This window comes from Procambarus clarkii, chromosome 12 (genome assembly GCF_040958095.1).
Source record: "Procambarus clarkii isolate CNS0578487 chromosome 12, FALCON_Pclarkii_2.0, whole genome shotgun sequence".
NCBI classification, from domain to species: Eukaryota; Metazoa; Arthropoda; class Malacostraca; order Decapoda; family Cambaridae; genus Procambarus; species Procambarus clarkii.
In genome coordinates, this window is record NC_091161.1 from 30,000,406 (window position 1) to 30,017,999 (window position 17,594).

Genomic DNA, 17,594 nt, shown 5'->3' on the forward strand with positions numbered 1-17,594 from the left:
CGCCTTCTGGAGTTCTGCTGTCGTCATGATCTCTGCATCACCAATTCCTTCTTCGACACTAAGCCCCAGCACAAGGCTTCTTGGAGACACCCCAAGTCTAAGCATTGGCACCAACTCGACCTAGTACTTACGAGGTGTAGCAATCTGAGAAGCGTCAAACTGACCCGCAGCTTCCAGAGCGCAGATTGTGACACCGACCACACACACTCGTCGTTTGAAGAGTAAAGTTCCAACCCCGGAAAATCCACAGAGCAAAGAAGGGGAGGGGGGAAGACTGCGCATTAACATTAACAAGACCCGTGACCTTCACAAGGTGGAGGAATTCACTGCTGCGCTGCCCTTCCTGTACCACCCTGCAATAGCGCAAGTGAGGTGGTCACATCTCGGGGGCAGTATTTTCAACACTGCCATGTCCACCTTCGGTAAGAGGTAGAACAAGTCAGCAGATTGGTTCGAGGCCAGTGCAGAGGAACCGATACCCCTCGTAGAGGAAAAAAGACGAGCTCTCTCATCCTACAATAACCTACCTTCAGAAAGGAACTTACAGGCATTCCATACTGCCCGCTGTCGAGTTCAACAAACTGCGAGGCAGGCGTTGTGCTAACGATTACAGGCTCCGACTCTGTTCCAGCATCCAGACTGCGGCCACTGTTGACATGTACGAAGCGATCAAACAGGCAAGAGGCCCTACACAAAACAGGACGGCTCCTCTGTAGTCAGCCACTGGAGAGATCATTAATTAAAGGCCGTGATCAACAGATGAATCGCTGGGTGGAACATTACTCCAAACTCTACTCCAGAGAGAACTAGGTCAGCGTAGAGGTCTTGGATGCAATCGAGTACCAGCCCATCATGGAAGACCTTTACCTTGAACCAACTGTGGGAGTAGTTGAGAAAGCACTGGATTCACTTCCCTCAGGGAAGGTCCCAGGAGGCGACGGGATTCCGCCTGAAGTTCTCAAGTGCGCTCGTGGAACACTTAAAACTGAGCTTCATGAACTTCTGTGCCAGTGCTGGAGGGAAAGTTTGGTTCCACAAGACACGAGATATGCAATCATCACCACTCTCTACAAAAATAAAGGCGACAAGCGATGTCAACAACTATAGAGGCATCTCTACAGCGTCTTCTGCAAACTCTTCGCCAGGAGCGTCTTGGTCAGGCTTCAGATTCTTGCTGAAAGAGTGTACCCCGAGTCACAGTACGGTTTCCGATCAGAGAGGTCGACCACTGACGGTGTTCTCCCTGAGACAGCATCAAGAAAAGTGCAGGGAGCAGAGAAAATTCCTGTATTTCGCCTTCACTGACCTTACAAAGGCCTTCAACCGCGTGATTAGGGACGGACTCTTCAAGATCTTGGCCAAAATTGGCTGCCCACCCACCCTACTCAGCATGATACAATCTTTCCACAAGGACATGAATGGAACAGTCTTGTACAACGGCTGCATTTTCTGACCCATTCAACATCAACACTGGTGCATTCCTCCTCCAACCCTCTTCGGCATCATCGCGATCCTCGCCAAGCATGCTCTTGGAACAACCACAGAGGGCTTACAATAATTACAATATTCGTGCTCTAGTTTTGGTGACAAGGAGTTCAGGGGGTATTTTAATGGGTAGCAAGTAGTTGGCTACTAGTAATTGGGGAAAGAGTGTCCCCGAATGTAGAGATGTTACCACCGTACATGTGGATTGCCGACATTACGTTGGCTTTGGCAAGGGCCATCATCTCGTCCACCTTCGGACTGTACATGGAGTGTGGTGTTAGTTGGTGGCAGGTAGATGCGATTACGGGTGTGGACTGCAGTTAGGCGCTGGGTTGAGGGCTTTGAAGTATAGTCTGGATGTGAGGTTGGGGGTGGAGTGGTTTGTGTGTGTGTGGGGTGGGGAAGACGTGCTCGAGCTTCTTGTGCTTTGCTTCGCACATTGCTCAGAATAGCCTTCTGTGACGATATCAAAATCATCTGTGGAGAGATGTGGCAATATCGATGCCATGTTTGAAAATGCACTCCAACTCCAATTCTTGTAAGTGTGACGAGGACATCATCTATTGATGAAGGTGTAGCAAGGTCAGCCCCATCTGTGGAATGCTCCTGATCATATTCATTTAAAAGGTGGATCAATGACAATTCTCACTGGTGAGGGTGGTGGTGATACCAACGCCATTTTTATTTATATACAGGAAGATACATTGGGGGTTAAGAGGGTGATGAGCCATAATCTCCTGCTCCCCAGCTGAACATGAGGGTTTGCATTTGATGTGGAGGAGTTAATCCCTGTAGATTATCATGACGGCATCAACTCTGACCTCGTGACTCGGTGACGGTTGACCTGTCCCCATGGTTAACTTGTACAGAGGTGTAACTTTTTTCATTGTCTGCTGCCACCTGACTGGCGCCGCGCCTGTCGGTTGTTCATGCTCCACGTGGCTTGTTCATGCTGTTATGATGTTCATGATGTACTACTATGTACTGCTCTCTTGTTACAGTGATTGAGATAAAGAACCCGGTTACTGGCCAAGTAAGGCCATAACACCTTCCGTGTGAGGAATTGATTGTAGTGTACTAGTGGACGAATAGGCATAATAAGGGAGATATTAATAAGGTATTATATGTTTCACTGAATAGAACGCGAAATAATAGATATAAATTGAACAAGTTTAGATTTAAGAAAGACCTGGGTAAATACTAGTTTGGTAACAGCGTTGTTGACTTTTAGAACAAATTACTGGGTAACACAAGACATAGGAACTCTTGAGTTTGGGTGGATATAAATAGGAGCTGCTTCGTATGGACCAATGGGGTGTGGACTTCGTATGGATTTCTGCAGTTTCCTTCATCCCCATGTTCTTACGTTTTTATTCTTGTTCCCGATTTGTTCATGCTCTATCAAAATTATTCCATGATTACGAGATTCAAACATACTGGAATAGTATACACACGGCTTTAAAAACGTATCGTATAACACCAGTCACTTCAGAGAATATTATTAATTGAATATTATGTCCGCTTGACCTTCACTATGCTTGTGAAAATATTTAGTTTAATATTTTAAACATTTTCAGTAGATACTTACTGTTGTTGTCAGTCTTTGAACATTATCAACAGCATCTTCATCATTAATACATGACTAGTAAAATCTCCCAGAGTTCTTTTGCTGATGTCTAATGCCCTATTATAAGAAACATCTGAATTTATGTTAATAAAACCAATGTTGTCCTCAATGATTTAAAACCTACATCATTTGTATACTTATCATACCTGCAATGTGTTCCTGCATTGTAACCCGAGCTCCCTCACACACCTGTAGCACCCTCGCACATACCTGTAGTTCCCTCACACACCTGTATGCATATCATACCTGCAATGTGTTCATGTATTGTAACCTGAGCTCCCCACGTGTTGCGACCCAAGTGGTTTTAACAGCAGTGACCATGTGGAGGGCACGGTGGACATTACCTGTAGCTCCCTCATGCACACCTGAAGTGCCCTTGCACACACCTGCAGCTCCAACACACCTACAATAGAAAAGCCCTTTTTAGTATGTTTCGAGCTTATTAACTAGTGCATAAAACTTTAAAATGTATATAAATCTATACAAGTATATATATGTAAGGGACATTTGCAGACATTCAGGAAATATAAAAGGAATAGAATACAGTTATAACCATCACCAAAAAGTATTTATATTGTGACGGTAAAGTGTTGATGTTCGGCAGTCCTCCAATGGCAGGTGGCAATGCCTGGTCACACTTACATAAAATAAAAAGAGACTGCTTGCCTGTTTGTCTGTGGTAAGGTAATGGGAAGACACACAACACACAAAATATAAACAATGAAATTTTAATTACTTTAGAAAACAAGATATGAACAAAGACAATCCCTTGGCTTACGTAAAATTCAAAACAAGTCAACAAACAAAACATGAATAATTAATAGATGTGAAATTTACTCTAAAACAAAATAATGTACAAGACAATAATAATAATCAGGTGCTGAGAATATTGGCTAGAGCTGCCACCTCCCTTAGCACACGACAGCCAGGGCTTAGTCTATCAGAGATGTCAACTCCTAAGAGCACAAAGATATTCTGAGGAGGACGGCGTGAGCTGGCCCAGACGTCGACTCAGGTAGAGGGCGTGAGTGCAGGTGCTGTCGGCGATACACCAGCCAATCAGGAGCAGGCAGGCGGAGAATGGGTAGTTTGCTCGTTGACGACGGGTGGAGAGCCGCTGTGTCTGGTGGTGCAAGGTACGCTTTGCTTCCTGGGCAAAACATTTTGTGATACTGGTGGACGTATCTTTAATGTAGTATCTTGTACTTGTAGAATGACGTAAATGATATAGGGAAGAGCAGGCTCAATCTCACTTGAGAGAGATTATCGTCACAATATATACTAAGGAAAGGAAAATGTCGCTTTAAATCAACATGCAGATTTCTCCATCCTGACATGTACGAAACCTCACTCAAGGAGAGAAAATGCTACGCCCTCAGCTGTCCACACTTTCACGAGGAAGGCACAAAACGCTAAATAAAGTGACAAACATGAAAATGGCTTTGGAGAGAAGCCAGTTTATTTTATACCCAGGCGAAAGAGGTTTCAAAAGGTAGAACATTGTGTGTGGAACTGGCTGAAAGACCCACTTTCTTACCAGAATCACACATGCAATTACACCCCACAACAAAGCTCCAGCTACGACAGGCAACAACCCTTTAACAATCAGTACTGGTCAGATCAAAACCGACAATCCCAACACATAATGGACCTGCCTGAAAAATCTTCATCAAATTACCCCAAATGGAGTAACCTCATTCATCTTTACCAACATACAAGGTCTTAAAACAAAAGTAAATAACTAAGTACCGTTCATAAATAACCTCACCGAGCCAAATGCAGTGTTTGGACCTCTCACAGAAACCCATGCAAGACATCTTTGACAGTGGTATCTGGATACCAGAATATAATTTATATAGATGTGACTGGGTAAATGCCACATGGAGGAGTAAGTTTGTATACAAGATAGGGCCTTGTATGCTCTGAGCTTAACTCTAGAAATGAGGTGGTAGTTAACTACTGGAAATAAAAAAAAAAATAACTTAAATTCTAATATTCAAACCACCAGATGCAACGGCTGAGGAATTTACAAATCAGAGAGAATAGTCTCGATAATCTGGCAAACCCAATAAATGATACCTTCCTAGGTGACATCAACCTGCCCAGTCCAAGATGGAGACTAGCGACCAAGAATATTATACCAGGCAATCTATCTGGACATAACCAACCACAGATTAGAGAACTACTTAGATTCTGTGGCAAATTTTCCCTCAACCAGCAGAGAGTCAACTAATTACGAAATTATTCTAGATCTGAAAATTTCGCAAACTAAAGAGATAATCAAGGACATTACAGTCGCATACCACATACTTTGATCACAAGCTCATTGAACAGCAAACATAATACCTGTAATAAACCTAAAACAATGATCATGTATGAGGGGTTATTCAATACATTCAATTTTAATGAAACGATAGACTGGGTAAAGATAGACAGGGAACTTAAAAATAATTCCATTGAATGTTTTAAGTAATAATAATCCCACAAAAGACAAAACAACTGACTTCCCAAGAATACACAGTCTAAGACTTGTTCCTTTGTTGAAAGACAGAATGAGGACCAACGTAGAAAGAACAATCAAACGCGGCTACAAAAAGATAAAAATATAAAAAAAAAAACTGCTAAAGAGACACGACTATCTCGACAATAAAATAATTTAAACAGTTTTAAAAAATCTAACAAAGACTAAAGCAATCGTGTAACATTTTATAAATGCAATTAGAACACAAAAATGGCATTCAAGAAGGAAAACAAAATATTCCTTCACTTATGAGAAAAAAAACAAGCCACAGTCAGTATTGGACCTATTCTTACAAGTGAAGGTTCATACAGAGGATAACACGGTAATCGTGATATGGCAAATTCCTGAATATATATCTGATACGAACACGAATTCTGCAGATTTTGAAGGAGAAATTGACAACATGCCCATGCACTTAATATGTATAAAGGAATGCCAAGTGCCAGTAGCATTGTGTGGAGAAAGCTTGCACACAGGAGAGATACAAAATTCGCCTAAATCAATAGATTTCACATATTTTGCTCTTTACAAGGGAGGGAGCAAAGTAATGACAATGAATTATTGACTAGTCGCACTAACGTCCCACATAATAAAAGTATTTGAGAGAGGGATCAGGAGGCAGGTTTCCAGTTATATGGAGACCTATGATCTCCTCAACCCAGATCAACATGGATTTAGAGTGGGAAGATAATGCCTCACGCAGCTACTTTACCACTATGACAAAATCAAAGAGGCATTAGAAGAAAAACAGTTTGAAAAGAAGAAAAACAGAAGAAACAGAAAAAATCACCAAACAGTGATCACTTTGGTATATGCTGACTTCAAAGGCATTTGATACATGTGACCATAGAGTAGTAACACACAAAATAAGGTCAATGGGAATATCAGATAAAGTAGGTCGGTGGTATTAAAATTTATGTGGAATAGAACACAGAGCAACTGTCAAGCAAACAAGAGTTCAAGCACAGTTAAAAGCTCTATCGCAGAGTATAGTCCTTGCGCCACTTTTTTTCCTTATTCCCATATCAGATAGACATTTATACAAGTCACAGCGTCGCATCACCTTCTGCAGATGACAAATCAACATGAAACTGAATTCTGTTGAAGACATTGATAACCTACAAACGGATATCAATAAGATTTTCGACTAGGCGGCAGAAAATAGCCTGTTGTTATAATTGGTAAATTCCAGTAACTCTGGTACGGTAAAAATGAGGACATTAAACAAAATATAGGGTACAAAACACAATGAAATCTGCCCATAGTAGGAAAGCATAATGTAAATGATAGGGGAATAATAATAACTGATGCCCTAACGTTAAGGGAGCATAACAAATCAATTTTAGCATCATCCAGAAAAATGATAGGATGGATTATGAGAAACGTCAAATCCAGGGATCCCCTCACAATGGCTGTACTATTCACATGACTCCCGCTGTCCGTCATTAGTACTGTTCGATACTCGCTTCCTCCTTAAGAGCAGGAGAGATTACTGAAAGAGGGAATACAGAAAACAAACGGCATAGACAGACACGATAGAGCACCTAACTTATTGGGATCGTCTCTAAGAGCTCTAAATGTTCTCCCTAGAAAGGAGATGAGTGACGTATCAAATAATATACACATCGAAAATAATGGAGGGCCAGCTCCCAAATCCCAGTAAAATAACAACATACTGGAGTGAACGATATGAAATGAAAATTCAGATTAGAATCATTGAAGAGTAGGCCCAAAGGCACAGAAAACACTGTATAAACATCAGAAGTTCACGGTTGTTCAACATACTCTCAGCGAGCATAAGAAATATTGCCGGAACAAACGTGTTCGTCTTCAAGAGAAAATTTGACAGTTTTCTTCAAGAAGTGCAGGACCAACCGGGCTGTGGTGGATATGTGGGCCTGCAGGCCGCTCCAAGCAATAGCCTGCTGGACCAAGCGCTCAATGAGTCAAGCCTGGTCCTCCGGCCGGGCTTGGGGAGTAAAAGAACTTCCAGAACGCCATCCAGGTACAGTACTAAATTTATAATATAAATAAAAGCTCAGGATTATGTAAATACGCTCTAGTCAAATGTAGTCGAGTGTCATTGTCTGGCTAGTAATTATTCTTGGAATAATGGCACACACAATGGCCCTGTGTGCACTGCCTGGAGATTAGGGCAGATATTGACAGGCTAATGAAGCACGTGAAACCATAATGGAGGGCAAGGTGTCTCGCAGGGATCCAAAGGAGAAGCCCTATCGACATAGCTGGCGAGTGGTGGATCAATTGAGTTAAGGCGGCAAAGGACAAAGAAATCAAGAACACTGGTTAAAACGTAGAACCACTCGAGTTGAATGGGATAAGACCTTGTGCGGTAACTAAGAAGAGAAGCTGAGCATCACAACAAAAGTCTGGACATGTGTTGAGATCTTGGCACATGCGCTGGTTAGGCAAAACCTTCTGCTCTACAAATGAAAGTGCTTGGGCATATTCTCTGCGGGCAAGTGATAAAGTTAATAAGAAATAGTGTGACGCAATATGAGTTAGTTTAGTTTAGTTCATTTATTATGCACCCCATACCCATCTTGTGGGCGGTAGTGGAAAGGGTTACAGAAGCACATAATGGGCTCAGGGACTGAACCCCACAATTAATTTAGCTAAGCACATAGACAAAAACACAACCTATAGCACTGTATCATCCTTTGCAGATGACACTAGGATCTTCATGAGAGTAGGCAACATAGAGGACACGGCGAACCTCCAGTCAGATGTAGATCAGGTCTTTCTATGGGCTACAGAAAATAATATGGTGTTTAAAGAAGATAAGTTCCAGCTCATGCGCTATGGAAAAAATGAAAATATAAAAACGGAAACCTCGTACAAAACTCAGGCAAATCATAACATAGAACGAAAAGGCAATGTAAAGGATCTGGGTGTACTCATGTCGGAAGACCTTACCTTTAAAGAACACAATAAAGTAGCCGTCACAACTGCAAGAAAAATGACAGGTTGGATAACAAGAACTTTTCACACTAGAGATGCTATACCGATGAGGATACTTTTCAAAACGCTTGTGCTCTCTAGAGTGGAGTACTGCTGCACAATGACAGCACCTTTCAAAGCTGGAGAAATTACTGACCTGGAGAGCGTGCAGAGATCCTTTACTGCTAGAATCCACTCAGTAAAACATCTAAACTATTGGGACCGACTAAAGAGCCTAAAACTGTACTCCCTTGAGCGCAGGCGGGAGAGGTACATAATAATTTACACGTGGAAAATATTAGAGGGGCTGGTCCCAAACCTGCACACAGAAATAACATCACATGAGACCAGAAGACATGACAAGATGTGCAGAATACCCCCGTTGAACAACAGAGGTGCAACAGGTACTCTGAGAGAGAACTCTATCAACATCAGAGGTCCGAGACTGTTCAACACGCTTCCACTACACATAAGGGGCATAATTGGCCGACCCCTCACAGTGTTCAAGAGAGAACTGGATAAGCACCTCCAAAGGATACCTGATCAACCAGGCTGTGACTCATACGTCAGGCTGCGAGCAGCCGCGTCCAACAGCCTGGTTGATCAGTCCAGCAACCAGGAGGCCTGGACGACGACCGGGCCGCGGGGACGCTAAGCCCCGGAATCACCTCAAGGTAACCTCAAGGTAAGGTAAGCAAGTTACAATCTTGATGAGCTAGTTACAAAATTCAATATAAGTCGTCACATCAACAATGGGTTCGAGATCGACCTCAATTACATGTTCTAAAATAAGCAACTGACATATGTGGAGAGCTAGTGTCACAATTTATATGTTTGTCCTGCACACCGCCCCCCATCCAGTGGGCAGCGGTGGATAGGTTACAATCACTTAGTTACTACCTACAGTTAGCAAACTGGGGATATTTGGCTAAAATTTCTGGTAGCAGATCATTTTGAATGAAATATTTACACAACGCTGGAACATTGGTTATAGAATTGTCTCTAAATTCACGTATCTTTTCGCACTCCATCACATAGTGACGGAGGGTGTGCGAATAATTTTGTTGACACAGTTTACATTTGGTCAGGTCTACATCGGCAGATAATGAGAATTCCCAGAGATACTTGTAACCGAGTATGATATGATACGCAATATGATCAAGCCCACTGTCTGTGTCTCGGTAAAAAATATTCACCGAGCTAAAAACAAAGAGGAATTTAAATATGGTTGCAATGACAAAGGTATTGTACGAGTAATGCAATTCCATTAATGAATAATTGGAAAGCTTTCATTAGCAAGAACACCATGTACGATAGTTACACGATATACTTTTCATGGTAGGCGTGTAGCAGCTTTTGCAGAGTCAAGTGCGTAGGACTGTTGTAGGCACCACAGTAATAGTGGTATGGTTATAGCCATTGGAAGCTGTGGCTGCTGTTGTAGCCGCTTCAACGTGAATTAGGTCGATGTACTGTTGCAATATACAACATAGGAGAAAGTATGAGGTAGTGAATCAAGAACTACATCACTTATCAAATGGTGGAGGAAAATGAGTGGTAATACACACGAGTAGTCAGATTGTAGTCACACGGAGGTATGGTCAAAGATTAAGACAGCCTTAGGCCACGTAAGCCAATGTTACAGCCAAGAGGTCACGAAGTTTGATACAAAGTTCTTGGAAACAAATAGATATACGTTTAATGTAACTATAGGTCCTTGGGATGCTGGGTGTGGTGGTGAATGCAATGACCAGCTGGAGGGCAGTCTTGAGGAAGCTGCGGTTTCATCACGTACTCTTCTTTATCTGCTTGTGACAGTAACAGAAACCAGCCTAATGTGGGGACCCGATGTGATCTTGTTGACTCCAGACGAGTCTGCAATGTGAGAGTATTGTATGGGAGACTAACTGGGTGTGGAGTGTTGAAGTAATGATTCGAGATAGGAACTTAATTTGAGGTTACGAGTTGTATATGATAGGCAGGCTTGTCTAGTGCGTTTATGGCCAAGGGTTGCCAATTTCTAGTACAACCCTACTGGTACACCTCAAGGGTCTAGGTGGAGAAAAATAGATTGTATGAAGTTAATTTCATGAGGCTAGTGATATACAGTAGGGTGAAATAATGTATTCAGAACGAATCTGGGCTTGAGTTTACGAGATACAACAATAAATGAAACCACTAACAAAGGCCAATATATGAAGAAAACACGGAATAATTAACAGTTTAATAGAGGATACCAATTATTTTACACTAATACATTTCGGTCGAGGAAGGGCAGTGGCAATACGTCTAAGTATTAAATGCAGTTTGAGAGTGGGACTGAAATTTGAGCTCGGCAAACTGTTGAGATAATTAAATGGAAAATGATCTACCTAATAATTGAATTTACACATAATCCATCAAACTAAGTGAAAAGAACAGCTTTTACGGGAACTAATATCTAGAGCTTCTAGGTCTAACAATAAACACCGACTAATTTGAGTACAATAAACTTATTTGCTATACAGGAAATTAATTAATTTTAAATTTATGATTCCTTCATTAAACAAAATTATATTATCTTATTGTGTTGGCAAAACATTGACTTGAGTAACAGGAAGACACTGATAAGTAGCATTTTAAAAGAAGATAGGCAACAGTGATCACGAGGAAATTACCTTAAGACACGAAAAAGTTATTTGAGAGAAACTTAAGGCGCCAGATTTTTCTCACATCTGTTTCATATATTTAGGGGTTCTTTGGGAATTTCAAATTTGGCAGACCTGGTGCCAGATTCACCAAGCAGTTACGCAAGCACTTACGAACGTGTACATCTTCTCAATCTTTGGGTGCTTTGTTTACAATTATTAAACAGTTAATGAGCCCCGAAGCGCCAAGAGGCTGTTTATAACAATAACAACAGTTGATTGGAAGTTTTCATACTTGTGAACTGTTTAATAAATGTAGCCAAAGCCGTCAAAGATTGAGGAAAGATGGACACGTTCGTAAGTACTTGTGGTACCAGGAACGTGGTACGCTATAGATTGCCGATTTAAAATAGTAGTGACCCAAAATGAATAACCATGGCACTAAAGAACCTAACCAGAAAACAGAAGGCTCAATACAAACGAATTATGACAAAAATATTTAAGATAAAAAAGTACGTATTGCAAGGCCAGCAAAGAAAGCCTCCAGTGTTTCACCAGATGAAACAAAGATTACAAACAACACCTGGCTATTATAAGTTAAATAATTGATAAAGAAAATTTAAATTACGAAATTATAAGAAAGTACCAAAGAACTTGATGAATACAGCAGAACAAATCTACGTAGAATATGCAGATGACGTCCTGACATGTTTAGTGGTTACCAGAGAGGAAATTATTAAACAAAAACAAATATAAAAGGTCGCAATGGCGATCACAGGAGGAGAAGGTAAGCAGCCGCAGCCATAAGGTTACCTGCCCTTGAGGCAGCCAGGATGTCCACAAGGGACAGAGTCAGAGATTACAGGTATTTCAGATACAATGTTTATGAAACTTTGTTTGTTATTTTTTACTTTAATCATCATAAACTTAATTGAGCAATACTTTCGAGCGTTTCCTGCATCATTCAATTTTTTTAATAGCTAAAATATATTTACAATTTGTGATGTGGTTACAATACCCCTGAACATGTTTTCTCTCTCTCTCTCTTCAGAGCCAGCTATGTTTATACGTTCTGCTTGTGGGGGAATCTGGCTCCAAGATATTGATAAATCTCATAAGTCATTCGAAGGACCATCCTTAAGAAAAGGAAATAATTGGAGAACCAGTGCTTATAGATCTCTTATTTAAGTATGATGGAAATCTATTACTGTATAATAAATGAACTTTATTATAAATTACGAAGCCAAATCCCTCCACTCACTTTGGGGGAGTTTGATTTGTAGAGAAATTAATGCATTTCAAGTACAAATAAATAAAGATTATTACACATGAATTATTTAAGAAAATTAATAATAAAATGGATAATGGATTAATAAAATAATATATCTACAAACTACAAGAACGAAATAACAAGCTTTGCTGTATGAAGGAAAGCTAGCAAGCAATTGGGATATATTCACGAGAAAATTGTTTCATCAGGCTATCCTGGGAACACGTGATCGAAGCGGCATCTTATCTTTCTTATTATCAGCAATTCCAAGCTGAAAGGCGAGTACTATGTAGAAATCACCTAGTGTTTAATACCACATATTTCTAAATTAGATGTGGTAAAGCCCAGTAAATACACTTGCTGGTTATTTTTAATGGACGTGCAGCATAACGACAAATCGTCCAACCTATTATGTTAAATGTGATCACAAAAAACAAGGTAAATGAACTTATAGATTGCCGATACTGATGTCTGTGATATGATGAAGCAGTCTCGTCCTCCTAGCGTCTGTAGTGGAAGGGATGGTGGGTTGATGAGGCGGTAATTTGACCAGCTTCCAGACAATCTCTCTAGCTTAATGGCGTCGCTTGCCAGTCCTTCCTCCTTCCCAGGTAGCTCCCGTATGCGCAGTCGTGCTACGGCGCACTTAATGTGGGAACCGACCTGTGAGATTTATATTTATTTAATTTATATGAATTTATATTTACGTTAATTTATATACTTCGATAGCAATTTGTATAATGTTAAGTGGACTGTATTTCTGCAATAATCTCATAATCTCACAAATCGATCCTCTACACATTAGGGGGGGTTTATATTCATATATATGCAGCCAATCAAACTACAGTAATAGACTACATACTATTAAACATTGAAGAGGTTCCTTATCTTATAGTACAGGCAGGTTAGTCCACCAGGTATAACTAGGGTGTAGACACCAAATTATCCTCTTGAGGTAGCTTCCATCACCACAGTAACTGGTGCATCAAAATCCTCCTCGTCTTGACCTGTCAAAGTGCGCTAGCTGTGAAGCCAGAATCCATATATGACAAGCTATATCAAGAGAAAACACTATACAGTACATGGAACAATAAAGACCTGGCTTAATTACCTTTAGTATGAGGCGATTTCGCGTTCTAAGCGGCTAACCCTACCCAATGACATAATGGCCACTAATGATAGATAATGGGTTTCGGAAAGAACACTTAACTTGAATTTGTAGACAGCGTGTTGATAATGGTACACTTTTGTTTCCATAACACTACGTCCAAGTAATTAACAGGAGCCGAATTTGCTCCCGTGTGAGCCTCTGGTCTAGTCTCAACAATGGCTGCATCTAACACTCATACTATTGACGCCTGGCGACATTGTCCAGATATGATAGGAGCCAAATTTGCTCCACACGTCTCGGAGGTGACAACAATGGCTGCCCTCCTTCCTCCCTGACGCCTGGCTTACATTTTCCAGATTTCAGAAAGTGATAGAAGGGTCACATTTACTCTACTTTAATATTGATAATTAAGTTAATTTATATAAGATGGTTTTTAATGATGGTAAAGTCCAAAGACTAATGTATTTAAGAATAATTCCCACCATATAGGTGGTGAATTATAATAGTATGTGGTGATATCCCGTTTTCTTTAGACGGTAATTATTCCACTACAAGTTACGTTTTCCTATTGGTTAACTTGTATATATACAACACAGCTATTATCTGTCCTGTATGATATATAAATTCTGTCGGATTTTCCGACACTTAATATCTGATTAATTAATATCCCAGTTTAAAGGAACTAAAGGCTATCAGGAATTAGAGAATTAATTTGTCTTATTTGACATATTCAAATTCTCAATATTCTTAATAATTAAATGAACGTTGTTCAATATAAGAGAGTGCGGGATATAAATTCAGTCTTATGTGAATTGCGCTGGAATAGCAATTCGTAATTGCAAGAAATATTAACTGCTAATAAACAATACTATATAAAACGACTATAAACGTATCTGCTTTAATTCACGAAGTATATTCATGCAATAGTTATAAGTAAGTAATTAATTATCAAAACAAGACACCAAAACGGGAAGGCTATGTAGCACACATCAAATGCGCAAAATAATCAGAGGGCGCTAAATATCCACCAAGGATGGCCAATACGAGAACAAAAACGCATAAGGCGAACAATATCAAAAGTATCCGAGTCAACAAGAATTCTGTTGAAGGACAGGTGACCGCGAGGGGCTGTCGGAAAAGCAAGACACACTCTCGTCCTGGAAGTCAGGACATTCAAGAAGGACATGCAAGACCGTAAGAGGGACAATGCAACTAGGACAATAAGGAGCAGGGGCGGCGCTACATCAAGTGACCATGGGTTTAAAAGCGAGTATGTCCAATAACGCAACCTCGCCAGAGCTGTTTCCCACCGCTGGTTTACGGTGGAAAGGAGGAACGGCCACGAGGAAACACAACATTTAAGAGTACGTAGTTTGTTACCAGTAAACAGACAACCAGAAGCCTGCCAACGGGTAAGGATGGAGGAATGGATAACCGGGTAAAAGTCGGAATACGGAATACCTTTACGAGAGATGGGACAAGAGCGGACAGCTTTCTTGGCGGCAGCATCCGCACGCTCATTTAAAGACACACCAATATGGCTGGGGAACCTATAACAAAACTCAAACCGACTTAATTTACTGTGGAACAAGAGAACAGCCAATTGCTGGTCTCGACACTACTGGATAACCGGATTAAGGACCTGAGAGCCATGAGGGGCAATCACGAGAGTCAAACAACAACTACAAATGATGACTGACAACGAGAAAGCAGGAGACGAAGAGCATAGAGAATAGCATAAAGGTTCCGCTGTAAAGATGCTAGTCCTCCGGAGGTAAGCGACTACATAAGTGCGATCAGGAAAAACAAACAGAGTAGCCAACACCGTCCGCAGACTTACACCCATTGGTGAAGAGACAGAAACGGAGCGGGATGAGAAGAAAAAGTGCTCAAGGAAAAGGCGTTTTAGAACTGTAGGAGGGGTAAAAGCTTTAGCGATACAGGTCAAGGATGTACAAAAACCGGCGGAAGAGGGACTCTCCACGGGGGCAAAGAAGGAACAACAACGAGGAGAAACATTAAGAATAAGAAATACGTAACAGGAAAGAGGAGTTCTGTAGGCGAGATAACCAGACAGAAAGAGGGAGCTGGTGAAGAGGAACAGGAACCGCAAGGAGGGGTAAAAGTTAAAGCACGACAGAGGCGAGAGGGAAGGATGTTGTAAGACCCGTGCAAGATAGCGAAGACAGGTAGCGAGCACGGCGGTCTTGGAGAGACAGGAAGCCAGTGTCAACATACAAGCTAAGGACGGGAGTCGAACGAAAGGCACCAGAACTGAGGCGCAACCCAGTATGGTGCAAAGCATCAAGACGGCGAAGAGTAGAAGGAGAAGCAGACGAGTAAGCAGGGCAACCATAATCGAGCTTAGACAGACGAGAGAGGAATGTAAAGCAAGGAGAGTGCGCCTATCTGCCCCCAAGAAGTCTGGGGACAAGACCGGAAGGAGGGTAAGGGCCTTAGAGCACTCAACACGGAGGTAGAGATATGGGGAGACCAGACAAACGAGTGTCAAGGAATAACCCCAAAAGCTTCGGCGGAATCTTTGTACTCAAGGGAGTGACCATAAAGTGACAGAGGGACGAAGAACGACCCGTTTCCGCGTAAAAGTCTTGGCACAAGTCTTAGAAGTAGAGAACTTGAAGCCATGATCGGTGGCCCAAGGTGACACGGCATCAATTGCAAGTTGAAGCCGGCGCTGAAGGAGAGGCGAATCATCACCCTGACAGCAAAGGGTAAGATCATCGACAGAGAGCGGAGAAGACACCTGAAGGAAGAGAGGAAAGAAGACCATTGAGTGCAACCAGAAAAAGAGTAGTGCTCAGAACACTACCCTGGGGCACACCTTCGTATTGCCGAAAAGAGGCAGAGAGAGCGGTACCAAGGCGCACCCGAAAGGAACGACGAGAGAGGAAGCTGCGGAGAAAGAGAGGGAGACGACCACGAAGGCCAAAAGAATGAAGTTGAGATAGAATATGATACCGCCAAGTGGTGTCGTAAGCCTTTTCCAGGTCAAAAAGGACGGCAACAACGGAGGTCTTCGCAGCAAAAGCAGTACGAATATAGACCTCCAAGTTCACCAGGACATCTGTCGTGCTGCGGCACTTGCGGAAACCAAATTGAAAAGGGGAGAGGAGGTGATGGTGTTCCAGGAGCCACATCAGACGAACGTTAACCATACGTTCAAAGAGTTTGCAGACACAACTTGTGAGGGCAATAGGGCGAAAGTCCTTAGGGGAAGTACCCAGAGACCCCGGTTTGCGAACAGGGAGGACAACGGCATCGAGCCAGTCCTCAGGGACTGACGACGACTCCCAGATCCGATTATACGGCGGTGGGCTCCGATGGTATTCATTATGAGATGCTTCGCCATCTCCCTCCGTGCATGTCTCGGTAAATTCTGAGACGTGCACGGAGGGAGATGGCGAAGCATCTCATAATGAATACCATCGGAGCCCACCGCCGTAGAACCGCAGAGGGCCAGGGCAGAACGAAGTTCAGAGAGAGAGAAGGGATCATTATAGAGAAGCTGAAGACGAGTGCAGAAATCTAAAGGACGAGACTCAAGGACAGGTTTACGAAGAAGGAAAGATTGGGGAAGATGAAGACCAGAGCTAACAGAAGAAAAGTGGGAACCCAGTACGGAAGCGACCTGCAACGGGTCTGCCACAAGAGTATCTTGGAGGTGAAGGACCGGTGAAACATCGGGAACGAACTTACCCGCTATCTTGCGGATAGGCTTCCAGATCTGGGCCAGAGGAGTTTCGGACGTAATTGTTGAGACATAAGATGCCCAACATTCACGTTTAGCCGTACGGATGGCCCTACGGGCCACCGCACTCGCTTTCCGGAAGAAAAGAAAAGAATCGGTCGTCTGCCTACGGCGGTGCCGCTTCCAGGCTGCACGCTTATAGCAGACAGCCCGAGCACAGTCCGCATTCCACCAGGGAACACACTTCCGTGGACCCCGAGAGGAAGAGCGAGGAATAGAGCAG

At 42.2% G+C, this 17,594-nt stretch overlaps 1 protein-coding gene across 1 annotated transcript in view; it reads right to left on the reverse strand.

The window, feature by feature from the left end:
* The window catches only part of LOC138349739 (uncharacterized), a 1,021,949-nt gene that overhangs the window by 66,409 nt on the left and 937,946 nt on the right, over positions 1-17,594 (reverse strand). Inside the window, exon 11 of the mRNA XM_069323441.1 lies at positions 3,457-3,515. Within this exon, the coding sequence (XP_069179542.1) occupies positions 3,457-3,515 (59 nt within the window). The remainder of the gene's footprint in view (positions 1-3,456; positions 3,516-17,594) is intronic.